This window comes from Scyliorhinus canicula, chromosome 5 (assembly GCF_902713615.1).
Source record: "Scyliorhinus canicula chromosome 5, sScyCan1.1, whole genome shotgun sequence".
NCBI classification, from domain to species: Eukaryota; Metazoa; Chordata; class Chondrichthyes; order Carcharhiniformes; family Scyliorhinidae; genus Scyliorhinus; species Scyliorhinus canicula.
Genome location: NC_052150.1, coordinates 48,508,948 through 48,536,768, shown reverse-complemented (window position 1 = coordinate 48,536,768; position 27,821 = coordinate 48,508,948). Strand labels below are relative to the sequence as shown.

General features: G+C 43.6%; 1 protein-coding gene across 7 annotated transcripts in view; it reads left to right on the top strand.

The window, feature by feature from the left end:
- LOC119965968 (F-actin-uncapping protein LRRC16A-like) overlaps window positions 1-27,042 on the top strand; it is a 458,632-nt gene extending 431,590 nt beyond the window's left edge. For 4 of the 7 annotated variants that reach the window (XM_038797016.1, XM_038797019.1, XM_038797017.1 and 1 more), the window contains 5 exons: window positions 8,403-8,484; window positions 11,615-11,818; window positions 17,396-17,539; window positions 18,729-18,929; window positions 25,832-27,042. In XM_038797016.1, the coding sequence (XP_038652944.1) occupies window positions 8,403-8,484; window positions 11,615-11,818; window positions 17,396-17,539; window positions 18,729-18,929; window positions 25,832-26,040 (840 nt within the window). In that variant the 3' untranslated portion in view covers window positions 26,041-27,042. The remainder of the gene's footprint in view (window positions 1-8,402; window positions 8,485-11,614; window positions 11,819-17,395; window positions 17,540-18,728; window positions 18,930-25,831) is intronic. The other 3 variants (XM_038797020.1, XM_038797022.1, XM_038797021.1) reach the window with 2 other exon arrangements.
- The last annotated feature ends 779 nt before the right edge of the window (window positions 27,043-27,821 follow it).

The window sequence follows — 27,821 nt, the reverse complement described above, 5'->3', positions numbered from 1 at the left end:
CTGGTCACCCTATTATAGAAAGGATATTATTAAACTAGAAAGAGTACAGAAAAGCTTTCCTAGGCTGCTACCGGGACTTGCTGGTTTGAGTTATAAGGAGAGGCTGAATAAACTGGGACTTTCTTCCCTGGAGAATAGGAGGCTCAGGGGTGATCTTGTAGAGGTCTATAAAATAATGAGGGGCATAGATACGGTCAACATCTTTTCCCAGTCTAAAACTAGAGGGCATAGGTTTAAGATGAGAGGGGAGTGATAGAAAAGGATCCAGAGGGGCAATTCTTTCACACAGAGGGTGCTGAGTGTCTGGAACGAGCTGCCAGAGGCAGGAACAGAGGTGGGTTCAATTTTGTTGTCCAAAAAGCATTTCAACAGTTATATGGGTAGAGAGGGATATGGGACAAATGCAGGCAATTGGGACTAGCTTAGTGGTAGAAACTGGGCCGTAGGGCCTGTTTCCATGCTGTATACCTCTAAAGCTTCTGATATTGCACATACCTGGAGCAATAACAGAAATATGGGGTCAGTAAACGCAACAAATTACTTGTATCTCTGGTAGCTTGCAAGTTAATCTATGAAAAAGAGGAACTTGCACCTCATTAATTTGACTTCTACCTACAAATATTTAGAACATAAGAACATAAGAACTAGGAGCAGGAGTAGGCCATCTGGCCCCTCGAGCCTGCTCCGCCATTCAATTAGATCATGGCTGATCTTTTGTGGACTCAGCTCCACTTTCCGGCCCGAACACCATAACCCTTAATCCCTTTATTCTTCAAAAAACTATCTATCTTTACCTTAAAAACATGTAATGAAGGAGCCTCAACTGCTTCACTGGGCAAGGAATTCCATAGATTCACAACCCTTTGGGTGAAGAAGTTCCTCCTAAACTCAGTCCTAAGTTGAGCCTCAAATGTCGACAATCAACTGAGACTTCTAGAATGGTTTTCAATACTCCAACCAATTTACTTGACATTCAAGTGCAACAGTTTTACCAGATAATGTAGCAACGCCATCTTATTCTGGAAAGCACACCTCAGGATCTCAAGGTAATTAGATCCTTGACTTAGGAGAGAGTTCAGATTATTCATGTCGCTGCCCAGCAATCACTGCAAGTCTGGATGATTTTTATATCTTTTTCTTTCGAAATCTGTTGCTGGCGTGAAAGATATTTATAGATGTATTTTATTTTAAATTTTTCGCAGTTTCAACAACTGCCTTATTCCCTTTTCTTCATCTTACCCTGTCAGCAAAATATGAGTGTCCTTGAACAATCTAGCAGGCTCCAGTCTGACTGCCATATATCCTTTCCCAGGGCAGCTTAAGCAATAAAGAAGTTGGTAATACTTTAAATTATAGCCCAATGATCTTTATTCAATTGGTGTTTTGTTCCAATCAATCCTGGGTAGACTGACATTAAGTTAGTGTCCTTGTATTTTTGTTTCAATTATGTTGCCTGCGCATGAATTATTTTTCCTTTGTTGCTTTATTACCTTCCAATTATCTTTTCAATTCAGAATTTCAAATTTGTTTTTTCATCCCTGACACGCAACCCCTGATAACTTCCATTCTATTGGGCCTGTTTAGTTCTTCTGAGGAGATACCAAAAGATCCATAACAAAAATCCCCAAATTTTTCAACATGGTTTGTGATCTGTGGAGTCATTGGATTGGGTTTGTTTGTTCTCACGTGTACTGAGGTACAGTGAAAAGTATTTTTCTGCGAGCAGCTCAAACACATCATTTTGAGTCTGTCCGTGAGTGTTCTCAGACTTTTGTATCTCCTGCCTTATGGGAGAGGTTGGCAGAGTGAGTAAGCTGGGTGGGAGGGGTCTTTAATTATGATGCCCGCTTTCCCCAGGCAGCGGGAGGTGTAGATAGTCAATGGATGGGAGACAGGTTCGTGTGATGGGCTGAGCTGTGTTCTATGAAGTTCCTTGCGGACTTGGGCCGAGCAGTTGCCATACCAGGCTGTGATGCAGCCAGACAGGACTCGTCCGTTAAAGTTGGTAAGAGTCAGTGTGGACATGACAAATTTCCTTAGTTTCCTGAGGAAGTATAGGCGCTGTTGTGTTTTCTTGGTGGGAGCGTCGACGTGGGTGGACCAGGACAGGTTTTTGGTGATGTGTACTCTTAGGAATTTGAAGTTGTTAACCATCTCCACCTTGGCTCCGTTAATACAGACAGGGGTGTGCACGATACTTTGCTTCCTGAAGTCAATGACCAGCTCTTTAGTTTTGCTGACATTGAGGGAGAGATTGTTGCACCACTCTACTAGGTTCTCTGTCTCTCTCCTTCTAATTCAACGTAATTCAAGATCCGACCCACTATGGGCGTGTCGTCAGCAAACTTGCCGATTCAGAAAACTTGTAGATTGGCCCTCTATCAGTGGGCAAATAAATTAACTTACCACTTTGACAGATTTCATATTTGCTTTGGATCTTCTCAGTGATTCAGTCGCTTGCAGAGGCAGATCCAGCACCCGTTACAATCAAGAGTTTGTCCGATATATAACCATACAATAGTGTGGCCCAAAGGGCTGTAACAATGAAATATGAGAACTGGATACTATAATCTTACAATGTGCCCCAAACTTGGGTTTCTGGGCTCTTCTGACAAATGAAACTTTCGTCAGTCAAGGCCTAATGAGAATCATTAAGCTACCTTATTTTATAATCAGTGAGCACGCAGCGTAACAGTTATAGGGCGGAATTCACCGACCACCCCGCCGCGTGTTTTTCGGCAGCAGTGGCAGCTCGCCAGCCGAATTTACTGACCCAGCCATTGTCAACGGGATTTCCCAGTGACTGCACCCTTTGAGGCCGGGAAACCTGTGCGTTGGTGTGGGACCAGAATATCCCACCGGCGTGAACAGCCGGTAGATCGCGCCCATAGTATATAGAACATAGAACAGTACAGCACAGAACAGGCCCTTCGGCCCTCAATGTTGTGCCGAGCCATGATCACCCTACTCAAACCCACGTATCCACCCTATACCCGTAACCCAACAACCCCCCCCTTAACCTTACTTTTTAGGACACTACGGGCAATTTAGCGTGGCCAATCCACCTAACCCGCACATCTTTGGACTGTGGGAGGAAACCGGAGCACCCGGAGGAAACCCACGCACACACGGGGAGGACGTGCAGACTCCGCACAGACAGTGACCCAGCCGGGAATTGAACCTGGGACCCTGGAGCTGTGAAGCATTTATGCTAACCACCATGCTACCGTGCTGCCCCCTAATATATTTTGCCTTGCTTCAATTTAATTATGTTTCTCCTGCCAAACTGTTGTTATAAACATGCTAAACATCATTTCTGTGTTCAATACTCTGATTTTGATCATCCCGCTAAGCTTCGGATAATAGATCTCCTTTCGCTAGATTTATTTTCCTTCACAGATCTTATTAAGCTGACTTAAGAACATGGGTGTCTTTCTCTTGGTTCTTAGTTGGTCAGAAAACCAGGGGAATAATCATAATCCCCTCCCACCTCTTTCTGTCTGCAGATTGACCAATATAATTGACAATTAAACTTGCAACTGACTTCATTCCCTTTCCCACCTCAGAGAGAATACCTAGAGGCTACCTCCTCCGTGGGTTTCCTCCGGGTGCTCCGGTTTCCTCCCACAGTCCAAAGATGTGCAGGTTAGGTGGATTGGCCATGATAAATTGCCCTTGGTGTCCAAAATTGCCCTTAGTGTTGGATGGGGTTACTGGGTTATGGGCGATAGGGTGGAGGAGTGGACCTTGGGTAGGTGCTCTTTCCAAGAGCCGGTGCAGACTCGATGGGCCGAATGGCCTCCTTCTGCACTGTAAATTCTATGATAATCCTCTTTCCAAAATAATTTCATTATTTCTGTAAATAAATTGCCTGTTACATAGGGGAATGAGACAGGGATGTCCCATGTCCCTTCTCCCGTTTGCGCTGGCGATAGAGCACTTGGCCATTGCCCTGAGGTACTCAGTTAAGTGGAAGGGGATAGTGAGGGGGGTTGTGGAGCAAAGGATGTCTTTGCCGATGATTTGTTGTTGTACATCTCCAACCCGGGTTCAGCGCTTTTTCAGGTTATAAGTTGAATGGTTTTTGGTCTCTCCTCCAGGGGTGGGAGCTAGTTTGAGGAGGTTGCGATTTCAGGTGGCGACTACCCACTTTAGATATTTGGGCGTGCGGGTGGGGCGAGACTGGGTCCAGTTCCACAAATTGAATTTCACAAACCTGGTGGGTAGGGTCAGCGCGGATTTGAGGAGATGAGACATCGTTCCCCTATCATTGGCAGGCCGGGTCAGGCAATAAAGATGAACATTTTGCCACGGTTTCTATTTTTGTTTCAGTACCTACTAGTCTTTTTGCCGAAAAAGTTTTTTATGGGGGTGTAACGGTTGATTTTGTCGTTTGTCTGGGCTGGTAATGTAGCAAGGATCCGGAATTCAGAGCTTCAGAGAGGATGGCAGTTAGGTGGCCTGGCCTTTCCAAACCTGATGTATTACTATTGGGCACCGAATACTGAGAAGGTGTGGGGTTGGAGTAGGGAGCTGGAGGCTTTGGGGGTGAAGATGGAGGCAGTCTCTAGTAAGGGGGTCAGGTTTGCGGACATTGGCAACGTCACCTCTTCTGCTTGTCCCGGGGAAATATTGGGGGAATCCAGTGGTGGTGGCCATGTTGAAGATATGGAGGCAGTTTCGGCAGCACTTTAGGTTAGGGGCGGGATCAAAGCTGATGCCGATTCAAGGGAATCATGTGTTTAAGGCTGGATGTTTGGTTTCGGGGGGTGGGAGGAGCGGGGTGTGGTGGAAATCAAGGACTTATTTCGAGAAGGGCGGTTCGTGAGTTTGGAGGAGTTGACTGGGAGGATAGGGATTTCATTGGGTGTAGCCTTTAGGTATATGCAGGTGCGGGATTTCACGAAAAAGGTTTCCCCAACTTTTCTGGTGGCACCACCCTCCTCGTTGTTGGAGGCAGGTGGTCATCTCAGCGATTTATGGGAGGATTTTGCAGGAGGATGGGGTGGCGTTGGAAGGAGTGAAAGCCATGGCGCTGGAGGAGGGGTTGTGGCGGAAAGTGATGCGGATGGTTATTGCCTGAACCTCGTGTGCAAGGCTCGGGTTGATACCGCTAAAGTCATACATAGGGCACGCCTGACGAAGTTGCGGATGAGCCGGTTGTTTGAGGGGGTGCAGGACATTTATGAATGGTGTGGGAGGGGTCCAGCCAATCATGTACATATGTTCTGGTCCTGCCCGAAGTTGGAGAAATTCTGTAGGTCGTTTTTCAGCATCATGCCGGTGATCCTGCTTGTGGATTTGGAGCCCAATCCCCTGGGGGCCATATTTGAGGCGTTGGACTTGCCGGAGCTTCAGACGGAAGCAGGGGAAGATGTTTTAGCCTTCGCCTCGTTGATTGCTCGCAGGCGGGTCCTGAAGGTCTGTCTGTCCACCCTGTGCCTCAGTATGGCTGGGGGACCTGATGGAGTTTTTGTATTTGGAGGAGGTTATGTACATTTTGAGGGGAGTCAGTGAGGTGTTCCCCAAGAGATGGGGTTTGATGGGCAGCACGGTGACGCAGTGGGTTAGCACTGTGGCCTCACGGTGCTGAGGACCCAGGTTGATCCCGGCTCTGGGTCACTGTTCGTGTGGGGTTTGCACATTCTCCCCGTGTTCATGTGGGTTTCGCCCCCACATCCCAAAAAAAATGTGCAAGCTAGGTGGATTGGCCACACTAAATTGCCCCTTAATTGGAAAAAATGAATTGGGTACTCTAAATTTATTTTAAAAAAGAAATGGGGTTTGTTTACATTACACATTAAAAAGCTGGTTACCGTTAGCTGCTGAGGAGGGGAGCGGGGATTGGGTACGTTTGCTCGGAGGTACTGGGATGGGATGTGGTGGTCTTTTGTTGTTTTGCTTTGTTGTGTTATATATTTAAAAGTCAAAAGTCGAATTAAAATATTTTTAAAAATATATAAATTGCCTGTTGTGTTATCTGGTCAGTTGATGCGTAAAAAGGTAAAGTCGCCAATATCCCAGATGACCATAGGCTGAGTTCCCCTTTGAGGGGGAGAGATGACTGGCAGTGATTTAACATGAGGATCATCCCAGGCGAGGAGCAAGTTTGAGATGGCGGGGCCTTCATGAATAACCTCAGCCAGTACGGGAATTGAACCCGAGCTGCTGGCCTGGCTCTGCATCATGAACCAGCTGCCTTGCCAAGTGAGCTAAACCGGCCCAAGCAATAGCAATGGAATTAGGAGGGAGATGACATAAATTCACTCTGTACAACCATCTAGAGGCCAGAACCTATAAATGCAATGCAGCAGGTGACAGCATAATGTAATGAAAAATATTGACTGTGCAATTCGCAATTGTACGTGTCGATGCAAATCACAAGACTGAGCATTAATATAACAATGAGAAAAGTTTGAGGGCTGTTAGTGCATGAACTGCAGAAAAATTTTGATAATGAACTTTTGATCTGAACTTTGTGAATGTTAGTGCTCTAACAATTTGCATCTGTACTTGTTATTGCTGAATGAGAGAGCCACAGTTTGTCATGTTGGAATACACATGTCTAAGTTGCGATTCATTTTACCCAAAACATTTGTTCCTATTTTCTGTTGCTGCTGCCTGCTTTGTATTTCCAGCATTTTCTGATTGTGTTTCAGATTTCTAGAGCCTGCAGTATTTTTAACCCATGGCTATTCAAATACTGTAAATTTCCAAATGATAGGCATTCAGGACATGTGTGCCGCTTTGAACCGGCAAAACGTTTCTGGATATATTGGGGTAGAGTTTCCACTTTGGGCTCAGTCAGGAAATTGTACCCAAAATATGTTTGAAATTGTGTTGTTATTTCAAGTTTGTGCTAAAATGAATTAGCGTTATCACAAAGTTAAATCTTCCATGCATCATCAGAATTAGCGGTGTGTGGAAGATATTTTTTTTCTTTTTCATTAAGAAGTATTCCTTGACGCATTAAAAGAATAGCAAGCTGGCGCAGTTTTATTAATGCAGCCGTAAATTCATTGGTGCGCAGTCGTCAGTTTGTGAGAAAATTAAATACCTTTTGACACGAGAAAGGCTTTAAAAAATGCTCACTGGCGTTTGTTATACTAAGAAAATGAGTGCAATTTGAAAAGCCTTCCCAAAGTAGAAGAATCTTACGGTTTCAACCTGAGGGCATCGCCAGTGTTGAGGACAAGGCCCAATTCTGGCCAACTTTACCTTGAACCAGTGTAAAAAATTGCAGAAAATACCAACATAAGGAACAAAACTTGTGTATGTTTAAAATTCCCCAGTCATTTATTCTGATTTGATGGCTTATGCTGCTAAAACTAGCAGAAACTGAAACCCTTTTTCTAAAATACATGCTATCTATAAGCAGCAGATCAGATACTTTGGTCAGATGGCTATCTCCTAGATGTTTGTGGTTTTGTGTGTTAATTGGATACAAGATACTTATGTGAATTGCTATTCAATTAAGTTACTGCCAAGACACAGCTGTCGTTGATGCTGAGAGGTTGGCCTGTTAACTTCAAAATCTATTGAATGTGATAGTTTTTATTAATTATGTAGGGCACCTTTTCATCTTCCTTTGTACTAATTAGAATTTACGAAAGAGATATAAATTTAGATCGGCAACCATTGTTCTTCAGTTTCCATTTTACTTTGTTGCTATGCAGATTAAGAATTTATTAAGGGCTTCATGGGGTTGTTTGTCACGTAAAAATGTTGTCATTGACTCACGATGCTCATTATGGAAGACAATTGCTAGCAGTTTGTACAGTGTTTTTATAGTAAAGGAGTTAAGTGATGTACCGGAATCAGCCATACCTGCTGATTTGCCCTTTTACCTGCATCATCTTTTATACAAAATCCTCATTTTTAAAATTTTAGCCTGTTCTGAATAGTCTTGTCAATGTGATTTTTATGCCGTCTGTGTCTTTTCCATTGTGTACCCCAATGAAGAGCAGATTCATTTTTCACCCAGTGTCACACTATACCAGTTATAAGGATATTCATGAAGACCAGTCTTCTCGACATTACCCTTCACCTGAAGTGTGATGAGCCTCAAGTTAAATCACATTCCCCTCAAAGGGGAAAGCAGCCTCTGGTCATCTGGGACTATGGCGACTTTACTGTAAAGGATCAAGTGTAAGCTAGTTTGTGCATTATGCACAAGATTTTTAATCAAGAATCCCAGGTCATGATAATATAACATTTGTAGATGTAAAAAGCAACATTTTGGATCGTGGCAAATGTTCATTTTAAAATATAACATGGCCTCAAACAGTAATCTGAAAACCACTCTTATATTTTTATGTCAGTTCAAAGAACAACATATCTGTTACTAAGGAACTAGTTTAACGGTTTAACTCGCAAAGTCTTCAATTTTTCTGTCTTCTCAGAAACTGGAAAATGAAGCTGGAAGCAAGGAGTTGAATGAAAATGTGTCAAATGCAGCAGACCGACTGGATGAAACTGGTAGAGGTGAGCATGTGTTATACTAGTGCCATGAGAAAGTATATGTTTAAGCTCATCAGCTTTCATATTGGTATAAAATGACTTTATAAAATTTACAGTGCTGATGGAGGCCATTCGGCCCATCGAGTCTGCACCGGCTCTTGGAAAGAGCACCCTACCCAAGGCCAACATCTCCACCCTATCCCCATAACCCAGTAATTTACTTAATTTACACTTTTGTGTTTCATATTAATATTTTCCCTCAGGTTTGTCTTAGAAACTGATTTGTCCGCCTTATTTAATTCTTGCACATTGTATCCTGAAAATAGGTAGATGGGTGCTAATTTTCCAAATATTGCTAGTTCTGTGCTTTACCTTTTTAAGAAAAGGACAGTCAGGTCATTGTTATATTACACTTTGAGGTGCTATGTCGTTTCTTCTTTGCCTTGTGATCCAGAATGGTTTGATGAGTCGGTGATAAAGAAATCAGCAATCTTTAGATTGAAGCAAAACTAATTTATTGAATAACGCTTAAATTAAATAGAGTTTGCACACTCTACAGAGCTATAACTATTAATACAGTAATCTAATATTAACTAAAGATGTACTTGTGCTACTTCTCTCTAATCTAAACTAGTCCTTGAGCTGTGCTCAATTCCTCTCCTCTACTAACACCACCCAAGATTCCTTGAGGTCTGATATTTATGCTGGGAACTGGTGGTACCCTCTAATGTTTGAATTACACTGAGATGTAATAATTAACCCTTCACTGGTATACCTATACACATATCATTACAGTCATTAAGCATGAGATTGGCCTTGTTGGTAGCACAAAAAATGTATAATATAAGGTTGAAATTGCAACAATATGTTAAAACACATACATTGGATTCACAGGCTAGATGTGTTCAATGAGGGGATTGAGGAACTATTGTAACTGTTAGAATTGAACTTACAAGTGTAGAGATAAAATCTTCTGTCAATTTCTGACAGCAAAACCTTGAAGGCCATAGAAGGACCAATAATGAAGACAAGATGAACATTCATGCAGCTCCAGCATAGAAGTATTTAGCTAAAAAAGGTGCAATAAAGAGCATTTTTGTTCTGGGTCACCAATTGCAGTTAGATCCAGTTGGTAATTTTACCTGGAGTCACATAATTGGTGCAGTATAATTCTGAGCAAATTCAGTCCGAATGCTGAGCATATCCAGTAACAGGCACAGAACAGAGAACATAGAAAATACAACACCGAACAGGCCCTTCGGCCCACGATGTTGTGCTGAACCTTTGTCCTAGATTAAGAACAAATCAAGCTGCACCCGAGCATTCTACCATAATCCATGTACCTATCCAATAGCCGCTTTAAGGTCCCTCATGTTTCCGACTCAACTACTTCCACAGCAGTGCATTCCATGCCCCCACTACTCCCTGGTTAAAGAACCTACCTCTGACATCCCCCCTATATCTTCCACCATTCACCTTTAATTTATGTCACCTTGTAAAGTTAATGTAGTGGATGGATTTGGACGTGCTCCCAGTCACGGCTGCAGTCCACCCAAATGCAGAGTTGTTTAAATCATGTACAAAGTTGTGAAACTTACCTTAGCCCTGCAGCAAGTATGTATGAGAGATGAAATATCTTAACTTAGTTCTTATTCAATCAGTTAATTACAACCATGTGACATGGAGCAATGCAGACCATCTCCTATTGATTTTGTTTAGTTTCTGACTTTAGTTCTAATCTCAACTATATTGTACCCCATAAATGATCAGAGCTCACCAGACCTTGGAAAAAAATGAGGTCCTGCAGTGCCAAAGATTTACTAAAATCTGACCCGGGCCAATAGTTGATAGAAAATTGAGATATCTCGAGACATTGATAAATTTGCCATCTTAAAGTGGAACTATTTCTGCAAAGCTTTAGAACTATCAAAGATTTCAGCTTGGGGCTTTAATTCTTATCGTACCATTTCATTCTACAAGTAAGGATTTTGTTTATACTTTACAGCTTCACTCTCACTATTTTCTTTCCCTTGACAATCCTTTCTGAAAACTGACTGTGTTGAGAAATCAAGCTGCTAGTGGTCTGTACCTTTTGATGTGTTGGAAGTACTTTCCCACAAGCTGATTAACAGCTCTTTAATTCCCAAAGAGGAGGAAGATGCCTTAAAGCCTGGCCTCTGACTTTATGCAGTTTACCTTGCATACTGACTCACCCCCATAATGTGATGCTCAACATATGTCCTTACCTCAGGCAGAAAAATACCAATGTTAGTGAGGCAGATAAACAGAATGGCTAATAATGGTGAGGTTAGCATCATTCGCTACTATTATAGGGTACATCTGACAGCAACATCTGGAGTTCACCTATGCGCAGTGAAGTGTGGAAATCTGAGAGTCCGTACCAAATAAACCCTGCTCTTCCACAGGGTGTGCAGTTGCAGTCCTTGTCAATAGACATGACACTGAAATAATGTAACGGCATGAATTGTAGAGTACTTAACCACTAATCACGTACAAAAGATGCCGGAATAGGTCAGAGCAGGTGTATTTTAGAGACAAGTAAGCTTTCAATGGTGCAATAAGTGATCATTATTGCAGAACATCCTGACTGACCCTGAAAGATGAATTTTGTAAGTGTGGAAACTCACTCCCTTGGATGAATGTTAATGTTGCAGTTTTTTGGTGAGGTTTTTTAAAATTTCCTCATTTTGTCTCTCATTTCTCTTCCTTAGTTCTATCTGCATTTATTCATTTTGTCATGATCTAAGTATTTTTATTTCCTGCTATTTTGTTAAGTTACAGGTGTGCGGTCTGTGTGCCTCTGATGTATTCTAACATTTATGTGCGGAGTCACAGAAGCAGTGCTCATGAAAACCATTGGTCTTTGATGCTAAATATCCGACCTGCTATTGAGTATTTTAACCTCCAGACAATTTTGAGCCTGGTGGGGCTTTTTATAGCATTTAGAACACATTGTGTTTCCTGGACCAGAAAAGGCACAATTTGTTTAAGACATTGACATGATTCCACACGATCCTTGTCCTTTGTTTTGTTTCATTTTTTAAAAAAGCATGCATTTTCTAATACCATTTAATTTAACTTGAGTGCTTTCTTAAAGTTAAATTTTTTTCCCGTTTTTGTTTCATGATGGTAGCCAAGGGCCAGCAAACCCAAAAAGGAGATCCCAGCTTGATTTCACCAGAGAAACTTACTAAACCTGAACCAAAGACTGAAACAGTGAAATCAAAAAGTTCCTCTACCACTCCTACCAGTCCAAAAACACCACCTCAAATTCTCAAGCCCAGCAATGTGGGACGTCCGAGTATTCCTCAGAAACCTAGGCCCAGCTGGAGCACAGGTAAGTGGAAGTTATGTCACTGTTTCGTGAACTAAAGATTTGGGGATCCATAGAGAAAGGGTGGGATTCTCCAATCCAGAGTGTCCACGCTGTCGTAAATGCCAGTCTGTTCCATCAAACACCCCCAGGACAGAGTCCTGTTCGTAGCGATATGGTGAAGGTCACTTTAACTCCCACTGACCGTGCTGGCCTCTGGCCGCATAGCTGAAGGTTATCGCTAACAGGGAATTGGCAATGTGAGCTATGTGAGCACTTCACAGCCTCCAAGTGGATTCCTATGGGTAGACATGCCATGTCGCTGGCAGGTGACTGCATAGCACCACAATCAGACCGTGAGAACTGACACTTTGCCCAAAGAGTGGAGGCTTCAACACTGCAGAGGCAGCAGCCAACAATCAAACACCCAAGAGCTGGGGTTCAACACTGGGGACATCCCCGCAACCAGAGGGTGGGTGTATGATCGGGGAGACAGGGATACCTGAGCCCGGTCCCGGCCCTGTTTCCAGTAGGGATCTTGTGCCAGGGGCCCCTGCTGTGGGATCTCTCCCAAGCCTATGCGCAAATGAAAGTAGCTATTGAATCTCAACCATTACTGAGCATAGTAACACACAAGGGTCTATTTCAGTATCGGAGTCTTCCATTCTGGATAATATCAGCACCAGCTCTCTTCCAATGACCTAACGATCAAATCTTGAGTGGGCTATCGGGTGTGCGATGCTACATGGACATATTTTTTAAAAATAATTTTTATTGAAAAATTTTGTATTTATACAACAAAATCGATCCATAATAAAATACCAACAATAACAATAATAATAGCAATCATAAACATTCACCCCTCCTCAATGAACAACACAACATATTAACAACAACTTAAATTAACACAATGTTAAGTTACATAACCATAGGAAAAAAAAACAGAAACTACAATAAGGAACACCCCCCCTCCACCCCCCAGGCTGCTGCTGCTATTGACCAAGGTACCTATCTTTGAGCCAGGAAGTCCAGAAAAGGCTGCCACCGTTTATAGAACCCTTGTATTGATCCTCTCAGGGCAAATGTGACCCTCTCCAATTTTATAAATCCCGCCATGTCACTGATCCAGGTCCCCACACTTGGGGGCCTCGCATCCTTCCACTGCAGCAAGATCCTTTGTCGGGCTACTCGGGACGCAAAAGCCAGGATACCGGCCTCTTTCACCTCCTGCACTCTCGGCTCCACCCCAACCCCAAAAATCGCGAGTACCCACCCTGGTTTGACCCTGGATCCAACCACCCTCGACACCGTCCCTGCCACCCCCTTCCAGAATCCTTCCAGTGCCGGGCATGCCCAGAACATATGGGCATGATTCGCCGGACTCCCCGAACACCTGGTGCACCTGTCCTCACCCCCAAAGAACCTACTCATCCTAGTCCCGGACATGTGGGCCCAGTGCAGCACCTTGAATTGGATGAGACTAAGCCTCGCACATGAAGAGGAAGCGTTTACTCTCTCCAAGGCATCCGCCCAAGTCCCGTCCTCTATCTGCTCCCCAAGTTCCTCCTCCCATTTGGCCTTCAGCTCCTCCACTGACGACTCCTCCACCTCCTGCATTACCTTATAAATGTCAGACACCTTCCCCTCTCCGACCCACATCCCCGAAAGCACTCTGTCCATCGCCCCCCCGCGAGGGCAGCAAAGGGAACTCCTCTACCTGTCGCCATCCGGCTCCGGCGCCTTCCCTGACTGCATTGGCCCGATCCCCTTAACTAGCTCCTCCAGCTCAATCGGCGCCCCCAACCACTCCACCTGCTCCTCCTGCACCTTCGGGAAAGATAGCCCGTCGAGAAACCTCTCCATTCCCCTCCTCTCCACCGTTGGCTCCGACCGGTACAGTTCCCCGTAAAAGTCCTTGAAGACCTCATTCACCTCTACCCCCTTCCGCACTACATTCCCACTCTTGTCTCTCACTCCAGCAATTTCCTTAGCCGCATCCCACTTGCGGAGCTGATGAGCCAGCATCCTACTCACCTTTTCACCATGTTCATACACTGCCCCTTGTGCCTTCCTCCACTGTGCCTCCGCCTTTCTAGTGATCAGCAAATCAAATTTAACCTGTAGGCTGCGGCTCTCCCCCAACAGTCCCTCCTCTGGTGCCTCCGCGTACCTCCTATCTACCTCCAGCATCTTCCCCTCCAGTCTATCCCTCTCACTCCTCTCGCTCCTCTCCCTGTGTGCCCGGATGGATATCATCTCCCCACGAATCACTGCCTGCAGGGCTTCCCAGACCATCCCCACCTGGACCTCCCCCATATCATTCACCTCGAGGTACCCCTCAATACTTGCCCGGACCCTCCTACACACCTCCTCCTCCACCAACAGCCCCACATCCAACTGCCACAACGGGCGCTGGTCCCGCACCTCCCCCATCTCCAACTCTATCCAATGCGGAGCATGGTCGGAGATTGCAATGGCCGAATATTCGGCGTCCTCCACCCTCGGAATCAGTCCCCTACTCACCACGAAGAAGTCTATCCGAGAATAAACCCTATGTACGTGGGAGAAGAAAGAGTACTCCCGTGCCCTCGGCCTCACAAACCTCCATGGTTCCACCCCTCCCATCTGGTCCATAAACCCTCTCAGTATCCTGGCCGCTGCCGGCCTCCTATTCGTCCTTGAACTGGACCGATCCAGTGAAGGATCCAACACCGTATTGAAGTGTCCCCCCCCCCCCCCATAATCAGAGCTCCCGCCTCTAGATCCGGGACCCATCCCAGCATACGCCTCATAAAGCCCGCATCGTCCCAATTTGGGGCATACACACTAGCAAGTACCACCTTCTCTCCCTGTAACTTGCCCCTAACCATAACATACCTACCCCCCTTATCCGCCACCACCTCAGATGCCTCAAACGACACATTTTTCCCCACCAGAATCGCCACTCCCCGGTTCTTCACATCCAACCCAGAGTGGAAAACCTGCCCCACCCACCTCTTCCTCAGACGGACCTGGTCCACCACCTTCAGGTGGGTCTCCTGAAGCATTGCCACATCTGCCTTTAGCCCCCTCAGATGAGCAAGTACCCTTGACCGCTTCACCGGCCCATTAAATCCTCTCGCATTCCAGGTGACCAACCGGATCAGAGGGCGTCCCTTCCCCCTCCCCCGTCGACTAGCCATAGCCCGTCGACTGCCCGCCCCAGGCCAGCACCCCCCGCCCGACCCAGTCCCCACAGTGACAACACCTCACCTCCTCTGTCCCCCCGGCCCACCCCAGCTCCTTCCTGACCCTGCCAGCAGCAACCTGGTATTCCCCTCCCCCCCCCCCCCCCTCCCTTTCTTTCCCCCCCCCCCCAGGGCTAGGAACCCTCCTAGCCGCGAACCGCCCTCCATTGTACTTCCGTGTGTCAGCTAACTTCTGCTGACCCCGGAAACTCCCGCCAATAACCCGACCCCTCCCAAAGTGGGATCATCCCCCAATCTATCCCTCCTCCAGGCACCGCTCCAGCACGGGGAAGAACCAGTTAAGCCCCCCCCCCCCCCGGTCATCGTCTCCACCCCCCAGCCCCGCAACGTGGGAAACCAGAGGAAATCCTGCGCTTTCACACTGCCCCACCGCACCCTTCTGACGCAGCTCCCAAATACCAGCCCCACTCCATACCCCCAACCCGACATAGAATACAACAAACCCCCCCGACCCTCCCCGCAAGATACAGAACTTAAACAATGCCCCCCAACAACAAAAAAACAGAACAACACCCCAATAGATAACCATATCAAAATTACAAAAGTACAAAAAAAGTGAACACAGCAACAGCAGAAACCAACAATAAAGCATTACAACCGACCCCGCAACCCCCAACCCCTAGTTCGAGTCCAGTTTCTCCGTCCGCACGAAGGCCCACGCCTCCTCCGGGGAATCAAAGTAATAATGCCGGTCCGAATAAGTTACCCACAGGCGCACAGGCTGCAACATTCCAAACTTTATCTTCTTCTTGTAGAGCACCTCTTTCGTCCGATTAAATCCGGACCGCCGCTTAGCCACCTCCGCACTCCAATCCTGGTAGATCCGTACTACCCCATTCTCCCAATTGCTGCTCTTCACCTTCTTGGCCCAGCGCAGCACACACTCCTGATCACTGAACCGGTGGAACCTCACCAGCACCGCACGCGGGGGTTCGTTCTCCTTAGGCCTCCTGGCCAGTACCCTGTAGGCTCCCTCCAGCTCCAGGGGCAGATGGAAAGATCCTGCCCCCACCAGCGAGTTCAGCATCGTGGCCACGTAGGTTGTCAGATCCGACCCCTCCAGCCCCTCCGCAAGTGATTTCATATACTGTGCAAATTGATGATAAACGAATTTGGGGTAGCCTTGCTGACCAATTATTGTCTGCATGTAGCAAATGTACAGAACCTGTACCAGATATCTACCTCACAGAGAGCATGGGGCTGGTTTCGCACAGTGGGCTAAACAGCTGGCTTGTAATGCAGAACAAGGCCAGGAGCGTGGGTTCAATTCCCGTACTGGCCTCACCAAACAGGCGCCTGAATGTGGCGACTAGGGGCTTTTCACAGTAACTTCATTGAAGCCTACGTGTGACAATAAGCAATTATTATTATTATTATTATTATGGACAGCATCATGTCAGACTTGAGAACTACAACTGCCAAAATTACAGAATCTGTTACGACAGAGTCATCCACACGACCAGAGACAATTCCTGAGTTGGTTTCACCAGATGTAGCACTGACCAGTGTACAGGTAGACACCCCTAGCACCCCAAAGAGCCAAGTTCCTGAACGTAGTGTTCAGCAAAAACGAGACTGACGTCCACCCAAGGGAGTGTCTTACTAATGTACATATCCATCCATGACATGATGTCAGTTATGGCATAATATGTTGGATCTGTGATAGTGTTTGATTAAGTAAAAATGCCGGGGACACTAAAGGATTAAAGAGGGAGGGGTCTTATGTATCAGAGTAACACCATTGGCTGGTGTAATGTCACATGTTATACGATGACATCATTGGAGCGTTTCGCAGGCTTTGTGGAGTTCACCTTTGTACCCAGTTTGAGCAGCATCTTGTAAATAAACCTCTTGCACAATTATACAAAGTCAATGTGTGCCACCTCTGATTCATTCTCTTTGTGGCTGCGGCAAAGAACATACTAGATTTGATGGATTACTTATACAGTAATTGGTCTCCATCAGAGGGATACGTAAGAGCTTTAAAAACTCATTGTTTAAATTTGTATATATTTTACATTTACATTCATACTTATCCAGAAATATGTGATGTTTGTTCATCCAGTTTGATAGCTTAAAACAAAAGCATCCATACTTCATCAGTTAGTGTTGATGTTCAATTCATCTTAATGAAAATATGATGTTTTTAGTAATATTTGGATTAAGATTTGTGCTACTCAGAGGGGAGGAAAGTAACTATTTAATCCCTTCATAAATTTGACCCATAATCTGTTGAAAAGAGCTCATTGAGATCACTAGATATACAATGATAGTTTGTCTCAAAACACTGCGACTTATTTAAGGAAAAGCAACATTAACAAAAGTGATGCCTTTTTTTACTCTTTTTTTATAGACGAAAGTCCAGAGTCATCATCCGGTCACACTTCCCCCAAAATTGCTCTGGTCCCACCTGCTCTAAGGCGAATGCCATCGGATAAAGATGGACAAAGCAGTCCTCCTTTCAGTGGGCCCAGCAGCTGGTCATCTTCACATGAAGGTAGGCTGACACTACTTAACGGAAGGCAAGGGAGACTTGTGGAAATTCTGAAGTTAGAGGGGAGGGAGGACAGCTTTGGATGCTCGACTGAAGTGCAAGTGAGCAGTACAGCAGACCGTTACCTCTTCAACCTCTCTGAGTGGGTCTATCACCATACCCGTATTCCAAACGAACCAGACCAGATATTCTACCACTACATTGGGAGAAGAACTCTCAGCTTTCTGAGTTTATGAATGTTAAGACATGTTTATGTAAAGAGAACTTTTTTTTTAAAAAACATACTTCTGCAATTTCTCAAAAATCCACTAGCTTGTTCTAAAAGATACTGATTGGAGATTGGTGGGGTTCCACTACTTGTTGGCTTGAAGAGTTGTAAACTAGTGGCGTACAATAGCAAGACTGTTATAAAAAGGTTTAATATACAAATGAAGCTTCCTTGCATTTATGTTTAATTCTATCCTTGTCAATCATGCATACCTTTTTCACAATTGCAATTGTGCGAACCACTACAATGTGTAACCACCTTGCATGCCTTTAACATACTTGGAACAGGCAATGAGAATAGTCACAAAATGTGTCTTTCATCGTGTATTTCCATTTGTTTGTCTCCATAAGCTGAAGCAGAAGTAAATTTATAAAAGACACAAAGTCAGTAATGAAGTCCATCATTTCTGCACTAGGACCTTTTGAGATCACTAAAAACCTACTTTGCATCAGCAAAATTTAATGCATTAAATAAATGTCAAAACATTCTAATTCATAGGTGTCAGTCTTCTACACAAATGTCCCTACATTGTTTTAAAGTTTTGGAACAATATTTAAGTAGTGAGATGAGAAAAAATAGTTGGATGTCATCATTGAACACTGATGTCGAGAAGCAAGGCAGTTGTATATCTCTCATTGAGACGGAAAGCTTAATTGTATTACAGGTGGCAAACTGGAAAGATAAATTTTCAGAATGCTAGAGTAAAATCTAATTCTGTGCATTTAAATTTATGTTCAAAATTCAAAACAAGAAGCCAACAATTCACCTTTATACTTTCTTAAATGGAGAACTTCTGGACATGCAAGAAGACTTAGTGAGCCAAAGGTTAATGAATACCTTCTTCGGGTTTGTTTTGTGCTGCTCCATTATGCGTTGAATGTGTGTATGAAGTAAAGATTAAAAAGTGCCCTTTTTCCCTGGTAGAGCTATTTGGACTTGATAGTAGAGCTGACACAGAACATGATTCTGAAATGGCAAAAAATGGAGCACGTGTCAAAAGAACACTGAGGCAATCATCAACTGGTGCAGTGAATGATGCAAGCGAGATTGAGCGCAAGAAATCACAGCCAATAACTGGTCAGAATTTTTGCCTTCCTGGAGTGGTGGTGGGTGAAGTTGGCACCAGCAAGTATACAATTTATTTAAAGACATCCATACAAACTCGTAACAAGTACATATATGGAATAAAAATTACGGAGCTCTTACCTATAGTGCCTAATTGTGTTACTAGATTTGGGCTAGTGGATTTTCACTTTGAAAACCTAGTAAAGGCATGGGTTGAACTCGTGTAGCATGGATGCAAAGTGCAAACCAGAAAATATGAGCGTATATGCTGAAGAAGCATATATCTGTCTTTGGATACTAAAAACTGTTAATTCTCTCTCAAAAACGATACACCTTCCACGACTTTCGACTTGCATCTTGGTCACCCAACAGACAGCAAGTCTGGAACAAACCAATCTGGGTGACTGTACAATGACTTTAAGGCATTTAGGTTGTTGCTTTTGATTCAGTGCAATGAAGGAGTCCAGTTTAGCAAAGACAGTAAAACTGGATTATATACCATCTGTTCATGAGTGGCAAGGACTGTGAAAACATTTTTGTTATTGGATTGCTATAAATTTGCTGGTGCCATTTTTATGCTTGGAGGCAGATCTTGTAACTGAAAGCTGTAGTATCTCATTCCCTGTCTCATGTCTGTTTTCAGAATCAAGCAACCTGTGGTATTTATGTGTTGAGGATTCCAACTATTTTGATGAAAACAGTTAAACTAAATTAATTAAACTGAAGACCAAACTTAAAGGGGCACTGCCTTAAACAAAAACAAAGAGCAAGTCAAACTTAAAACTTAAAACTAAAATATGATTAAAAGGGTCGATAAAGCACCCCAGACCTCACCAGGCACAGAGGGCCTCAATGATGCCCATGGACACGGCAAGCTCCCTCTCCAGGGACACCCAGCCGCAAATATAGCTGCAGTAGAGAAGCAGACAATTGGGTTGGGTGAGCCTCTCGGTCACCCGTTGCCTGGACCTGTTTATGGCGAGTTTGGCCAGGCCTGGAAGCAGGTACATGAGAAGTCCTCCCTCCCTGCCCCTTGCCACACCAAATGCCCATCGATCAGAAGTGTGGAGTTGAAGTGCAAACAAAAGTGTAATAAAGGATTTTTCAAAAAAAAGGATGCAGCCTAAAACAACTTGGATACGCAAGGCCCACGGACTCCACAAGGCCACAGAAAAGGCAGGGAATTAGGAGCCCGTGTACCACTGTATGGGACTGTTGCATGCAACACCCTCCACCCAGATCCCCGAAGTGCTGAGAATTCCAAGATGTCTGTTGAATTTGGATAAAATTAGCATTTTTAAAAAACATTTGGTATGATTAAAGAAAATAAGTTTATTTTGTGTTAAACCTAAGATTCCAAAAGAAGCAGGGATAGGGATGCTACAGTTACGAAAGCTTTACTTTGACGTTAGTTCCTACTGTGGTGATGATGGCTTTATTTGATTTTTGGTTGAACAAAAGATTTCGGACTCCACCAAGGTGTTATGTCAGCCACAAACCTTACCACTAGCATTTGTGTGCCATAATAAAGCCTTCATTTCATTCATTTTTCTTTGTGATCACCACTGTGTGCTGGATTTCCTGAATATATTAATTCAAGCTGATTAATGAACTCACTGCACGATATGTTTAATCAGTTTGGGAATAGAGCTGTTTAATTTGCTGCCACTTTGGTTTGCACCTTCCCCGCCTTTCCTTATGTGTATAAACCTTTCGTCTTCTTTAGCCTTGGAACATTTCACCTTTGAGAATGTAAAGAGCTTGGGTAACATTTAATGAAGTCTACAGTGACCGTACACAATTCCTTGCTCAGAAGAGGCTAAAGTACTGGTTGGTCACTTCTTGGAGTCACAGTCACGTGTTCACGTTAATTAATCTGATCCTTAAGTTTTTAATTTTGCTCAGATTGTGATGATTTGCTGGAATTTGTTCATTACTTGCTGATTTTCATTCCTCTTATAGGAACAGGAGTAGACCCTTAAACCTGCTCTACCAGACAACTAGATCATGGCTAATCTATACCTTAGCTCTATGTACCTGCCTTCGCTTCATATCCATTGATATTGTTACTTAACAAAAACAAACCTTAATTAATTGATTCCTTGCTGGGTTATGGTTCCATGCCAACTCGGCAAGCTTTGACCCCGTGGTTGTATCCATGTGTGACTCTTGAAGATGCATATCAAGAAAATATTCAATTGCAGAAGAGTGAAAGGCGAGGCATCAATTCCTCACTCAACCTCAACATGTTCAAACACTAGGTCAGGTTCATTCGCTAGTGATCTAGAACGGGAATTATGGCTGAATTCCTGCTGCCCAGTTTGAATCATCTGAGATCAACTGCGGCATGCCCACTAACTCTGAATAAAACCAGCCAACTCAGGACAAACTGGGGCTCTGATCTGTAAGACTTGCTGCTAACCGGCTAAGCTCATCTGGGTCTTCAGGAAAGCCAAATGTCAAATTTTTAAAATAATTTTGAAGCTCAGGATTGAAATAACTGTAAAGAATGATCTGAACAAGTTGTTCGTTCATCTCCAAAGTTACGATCCATTTGAAAAAAACATTTTAATTCTTGTATTTTCAACCTCTACATATAGATATGGGCAGGCCACTTCATACTATCTGTTCCTTTTCTCCCATTGCTACCAGTGCTAGCAACTGATCACGTCATCTGAGGTTGGAGAGAGATTTTTTTTAATGTATTCATTCACAAGATGTGGGCATCGCTGGCTATGACAGCAATTATTGCCCATTCCTAATTGCCCCTTGAGAAAGTAGTGGTGAGCCTCCTTCTTGAACGTCTGTAGTCACTGAGGTGGAGGTACACCCACTGTGCTATTAGGGAGGGAGTTCCAAGATTTTGACCAGCAACAATGAAGGAACGGCGATGTATTTCCATGTCAGGATGATGAGTGACCTGGAGGGGAACTTGGAGGTGGTGGTGTTCTGTTACTCTTGTTATTCTAGATTGTGGGTTTGGAAAGAGCCTTGGCGAGTTACTGCAGTGCATCTTGTAGATGGGGCACACTGCTGCCACTTTTGCATCAGTGGTGGAGAGAGTGAATGATTAAAGTGGTGAATGGGGTGCCAGTCAAGTCGGGCTGGATGGTGTTGAGCTTCTTGAGTGCTATTGGAGCTGCACACATCCAGGCAAGTGGAGAGTATGCCATTATACCTTGTAGATGGTGGACCATCTTTGGAGAGCCAGGGGATGAGTTGCTGCCGCAGAATTCCCAGCCTTTGACCTGTTTTTATACTGATATGGCAGGTGCAGTTCAGTTTCTGGTCAGTGGTAACTCTGGGGCTATAGATAGTGGGAGATTCAGCGATGGTAATGCCATTAATTGTCATGGCAAGATCGTTAGATTCTCCTTGTTGGAGATGTTCATTGCCTGGCACTTTGTGCAGTGGATGTTACTTGTCATTTATCAGCCCATACTTGACTATTGTCCTGATCTTGCTGTATATGGACGCGGACTGCTTCAGTGTCTGAGGAGTTGGGAATGGAGCTTAAAAATTGAGCAATCATCAGCGAACATCACCAATTCTAACTTTGCTGGGAAAGTCAGAGTGATCTTTCTGAGCTGCTGTGCAAGCACCCTGCTGTCCTTCTCACCATGCTCGTAAATCGCCCCCTTCGCCTTTCTGAGCTGCTCCACTGCCCTCCCGGTGGTTAACAAACCAAATTCCGCCTGTAGCCTCCGGCGTTCCCTTAAGAGCCCTGCCTCTGGAGCCTCCACATATCTCCTATCAACTCGAAGAATCTCTGTTACCAGTCGGTCCATTTCTGCCCTATCCGTCCTGTCCCTGTGAGCCTGGATCGAGATCAGCTCCCCTCTCACCACCGCCTTCAGCGCTTCCCAGACCACCGCTGCTGAAACCTCCCGCATAGCATTTACCTGCAGGTAATTCAGCATACACTTCTTCAATGTCTCGCAGACCGCTTCGTCCGCCAATAGCCCTACATCCAACCTCTATTGCGGGCGCTGCTTGCTATCCATACTAACCTGCAGATCCACCCAGTGCGGAACATGGTCAAAGATTATAATCGCCGAGTACCCCATGTCCCCCACCCCCGCCAATAGGGCCCTACCCAAGGCAAATAAATCGATCCAAAATTATGAGGGGTAGAGATAGAGTGCGCAGGATAAAATTGTTTCCCTTGGTGGAGATTCTAGAACATGGGGATGTAGATTCAAGATAAGTGCTGGAAGGTGTAGAGGGGACATGAGGGGGAACCTTTTTGAGGGTAGCGGGAGTCTGGAATTCGCTACACTAAATTGGTGGAGACAGAGATCCTAAACTTTTTATAAATTTACCTGGATCTGCACCTTAAGTGCTCTAAGCTACAGGGCTATGGACCGAGTGCAGGAAGGTGGGATTAGATAAGGCACCTGGGTGTCCTTCGGCTGGCAAGGACAAGATGGGCCAAATGGCCTCCTTCTGTGCTGCAACTTTTCAATTATTGATTTATCTGTTTCAGTCCTGGAGTAGGGTTTTAAACAGAATCATTTGACTCCCCTAGTGGATCCCTGATTGTAGATGGAACTTAAACCTCAACCAAAGAAAAATAAAGATTTATTGTATTGCCAATACTCTGTTACTTCCGGTTACAGTTCGTGACAATGCATTGAAACGGTTACAGAAATCATTGATTTTAGTGAGAAATTGGAATCACATGAACTGAAGACCTTAAAAGTAAAGAATGAAGATCAGTGTGTTTGTACAAGTGTTCTAAAAGATCATTTGGAAGTGTTTTCGATGAGATGTTTAATCTAAATGTTTTGTTAGACAAGAGTGAATAGGGATGTGGAGCCAAGGTGAGTAAATGGAACTGAGATTCCAAGCAGTCATGATCTAGTCGAATGGCAGTCAGGCTTGAGGATTGGCCACTACTGTTCCTATGTTCCTAAATGTTTCAGAGGTAGAAATTGCACAAATCTCCAATTAGTTTTGAGTTCTGTTTTAATTCATAAGGCAGCTGTCATGAAGATAAGGCATGTTGGTTCTTCAGACAATACATTATGCTATTATAATTTTTCAAACAAGTGCATAAGTGATACTACTTTAAAGTTCATAAACTCATCCAGATACTAAAATGGAGCCACCTCAGACCGACCGATTGTCTATAAACTTTGTGGTCCAACAGTTTTGCCTTTTAAGATGGCGTAGCCACACCAAATAAAGTATTTTTTTAAAAATTAGTGCATCTTATTTTGGCACAGATTTGTTCAAATCAGCCTTTTTTGTAACTTATTTTTGAATTTTCAGAACATAATTAAAGTTATAGCATGTTAGAGAGGAGTCCAACAAAAAAACTAAATTACACATCGTTGACATCAAAAAATGTAGCAGAATAGCAATGTTGCAACAATAACAAACTTTAGTAAATGTTGAAAGCAAATGCTTGACATAAGATTAAATCCATTAGCAATGATGTCAAATTAACCCCTGTTTACTGGATGATACAATTGTAGCTTACTGTACATGCAGACAAGGCCAGGATCGTCATGGGCTCAGAGCAAATATGAAATAGCATCAAGGAACAAAACCCGTTTGGTGTCTCTGATACATTTAAAATAATTCAATTACTGGACTATGATTCAAAAAAAATAGAAGCAGCAGATGTGGACAATACACAGCGGAACTACCGGCATTTTAACAAAGAAAGAACCTAGGTTAATATTTTGGGTATTGGTCCTTCATTCAGGAGCTTCCTTCAAAATGAATGTTTCTATCCAGACTGTCATTTTCTGTTGCAGACGCTTTGTGTTTTCAGCATTTGGAATTTTGAAGAGGACACATGTACTTTTTGATTGACATTGCTTAAGTTTTCATTGTTCCCTGACTGGCACACTTGTTTCACAGTCTTGGCATATTATTGCAATTCATATTTGAAGAATGAGAAGTAACTGCCATTATGAAGTTACCAGAACTCTCTCGTTCCTAGGAGGCAGGTTCATACCATGACACACTAGCATCTTCCACTTTCATTAGCTTACAGGAGGCAAGCTACAAGTGTAAATATGGTATTTTTTAAGTGGAACGAGATGTGTCAGAAATATCTGTAGCTGCTGACTTACTCCACCTAGTGGCAATCACTTTGGAGCACGTGTCTGCTCCAGCCCTTCTGATGGCTAAATGACCTGTTTATAATTGAGAGAAATAAATCACAGGCTGGATTCTCCGCTGTCTGGATTCTCCCTTGCGCCGGCAGAACACCCCTGCCCAAGGATTTCCCGATGGAGTGGGGCTGCTCACAATGGAAAATCCCATTGACCGGCTGGCAGGAGGGAGGGCGAATCCCGCTGTTGGTGGGGGCGGGCCACATCAGAAAACTGGTGTGGCGGGACAGAGAATCCCACCCCAAATGTTTAATTACATATTCTCATTACTTTTGGCCATTATAACACATGAGTGAATAAACAGTTGCAGAGTAACTAGAATAGTTACCTTTTGGTTTCCATCTGGAGAAATGTGTTGTCATGAGTATCGAGCTGAAGTGCATTGTAGACTGCGTGATCGTGGAAAAATTACAGGTTTGGGTTGGCTTAACACATAGTCTCTTCAACATTTGAACTTTTGGTTTTTGCATTGAATAGTTGGGCAACAATATACTTCAAAACTTCAACCACCTCTGTCTTTCAGACGAAGTCTGAACCAAAGGTGCGCAGTTTAGGTGGATTTACCATTATCAATGTGTGGTGTTACAGGGATAGGGCGGGTAGTGGGCCTAGGTAGAGTGATCTTTCAGAGAATCAGTGCAGAACCAATGGGCCGAATGGCCTCCTTCTGCACCATAGGAATTCTATGGATTCTACGTTTCAGTGTAAAACTCAATGTTCTGAACATGTTCTCATGAACCGTTTGTGACTCCATGCATCTGTTGTGTATTCTGGTCTCCCTGTTTTGATGTATTTTAAAGTAACCTCTTCTTCGTTATTATTAAAAATCACCAGTACGCCAAAGTTCCATGTCGGAAACGAGTTCCAGGCAAAGCCCGCGCTCCGAAGAGAGCAAACCAGGCCGATTCGCTGAGGATCAGGAGTCACGAGGGAAGGAGAAAATATCCAAGAGGGAGCGGCAGCATTCGAAAACGGAGGGGAAGAATGGCAGCAAGTCCAGCGATTCTGGAGAGGAAGGAGACAAAGACTACATATTTGTATAGAGGTTTTGGGTCGGGAGGTTGCGCAGCACAAGAGCACACAGTGATACAAGCAATCAGGGTGTAATGATGATCTGAGATGTTTCTATTCACCAGCCAACCATCAAATTAATACTTTATATAAAAACTGGAAAATGACATTTTAGATTCCTGGCTTTCAAAATAATCAATTTTTAAAAACCTTGATTCTTTAAAAGATTGCTTATTACATTTAATTGCTGCATGCACAATATTTTACTTTTATTCCTGTGATTCTGATCTCTTCCCTTCATTCTTCCCTGCTTCCCACCTCTGACAAGCTGATATTCCTTTTTTTTTATTTTTTGCTACCATGGCTGCAAATATTGGCAGTTTTTCCTCATGTACTGGAATTCTGTAAAGCAGCTATGTGGAATACATGCCTTGTATAAAGACATTGTAAACCAAGCAACCAAACTGGAAACTTTTTAGGATCAGCTTCTATACAATGGGTAGCAAGTTTACGGATGTAATCCTGTGTGCTTGTGTGTGTATGTGTCAGATGTGCACGCAAGATGTAATCCTGTATGCAATTGAACAAAGTAATGATACTGAGCACACTAAATAAATACATTTGTATAATTTATTATAAATAAAAAGAGGAGCTTGAATAAGGATTTGTAATCCTCTAGCAGGGCATCTTTTGTCCCCCCGGGTGTACAAATAGTCCATTTCAGATTATTAAATCTGTTTTCACAAACATTGCCATAAGCACAATGAGCAAGACTATGTGGGGATGGTGGGTCCATCATGTGGGGTGTAACTTTTAGCAGTTTCATGCTAATGGACTGTTGGAACAGGGAAGTTTATTTTTATGTTAATTATTAGGCTAACTGATGATCTGTTTATCTACCCACTTTTACATCTGAAATGAATTAATCATTACGTCTACTAGTGGCATATATTGCTCACTGTAAGTTAGAGTTCCTGTGTAGAGGGCATTTCTTTCTGTATATATTTGTACCAATAAAGAGAATGATTCTACAGTTCTGATGCCATTGTATTAATGCACTCCGCTGCAGTTCATCGCTATATGTTGAATTGATTTTGTCTTTGTATATCAGTTGGTGATTATAGACACAACATTCAATCACAAAGAGCAAAGTTCAGTCACAGAATTGAACAGTGAGCAGCAGGAATGACATTTCATTTTGTCACTAAAATAGAAAATTCTTTCTCAATAATTTGCTGTGTATATATTGTATCCTTTAATTTGTACTTGTATATTCATTTTCATTTATAGTTATAGGTAATTTTACACTTTATTCCCCCACTAATAATTCTGCATTTCTTGACATCTAATATCTACATCTTTACTCCTTTTCCTCTTGTAGAATGTGGGTCCGAAAGGTAGCAATAAGTCAAGTTGAGGTAAAATGAGTATTTGATTTTCTTTCTTCAGTTAAGTAGATAACTTCAACACAAACCAATGCTTCCTTAGCCAGAATTAATCAAATTTGTTATTCGCATCAGGAAGATGAAGAGAATTAGAACACAACGGTAGGCCATTCAGTTCGAGCTCTCTATATTGTATGTTTTTAGCCTCTTTCCATAGAAAAGATTTTGAAATTACTTCTCTCTAAGTAGTGTGCTTTAAAGTGGGATTAAAACATTCAAGAAGCTTGACACCATTCAGGATAAAGCAGCCCGCTTGATTGACACCCCATCAACCACCTTAAATATTCATTCTCTCTACCTCTGGCACAGAATAGCAACAGTGTGTACCATCCAGAAGATGCACCACAGCAACTCACCATGGCTCCTTC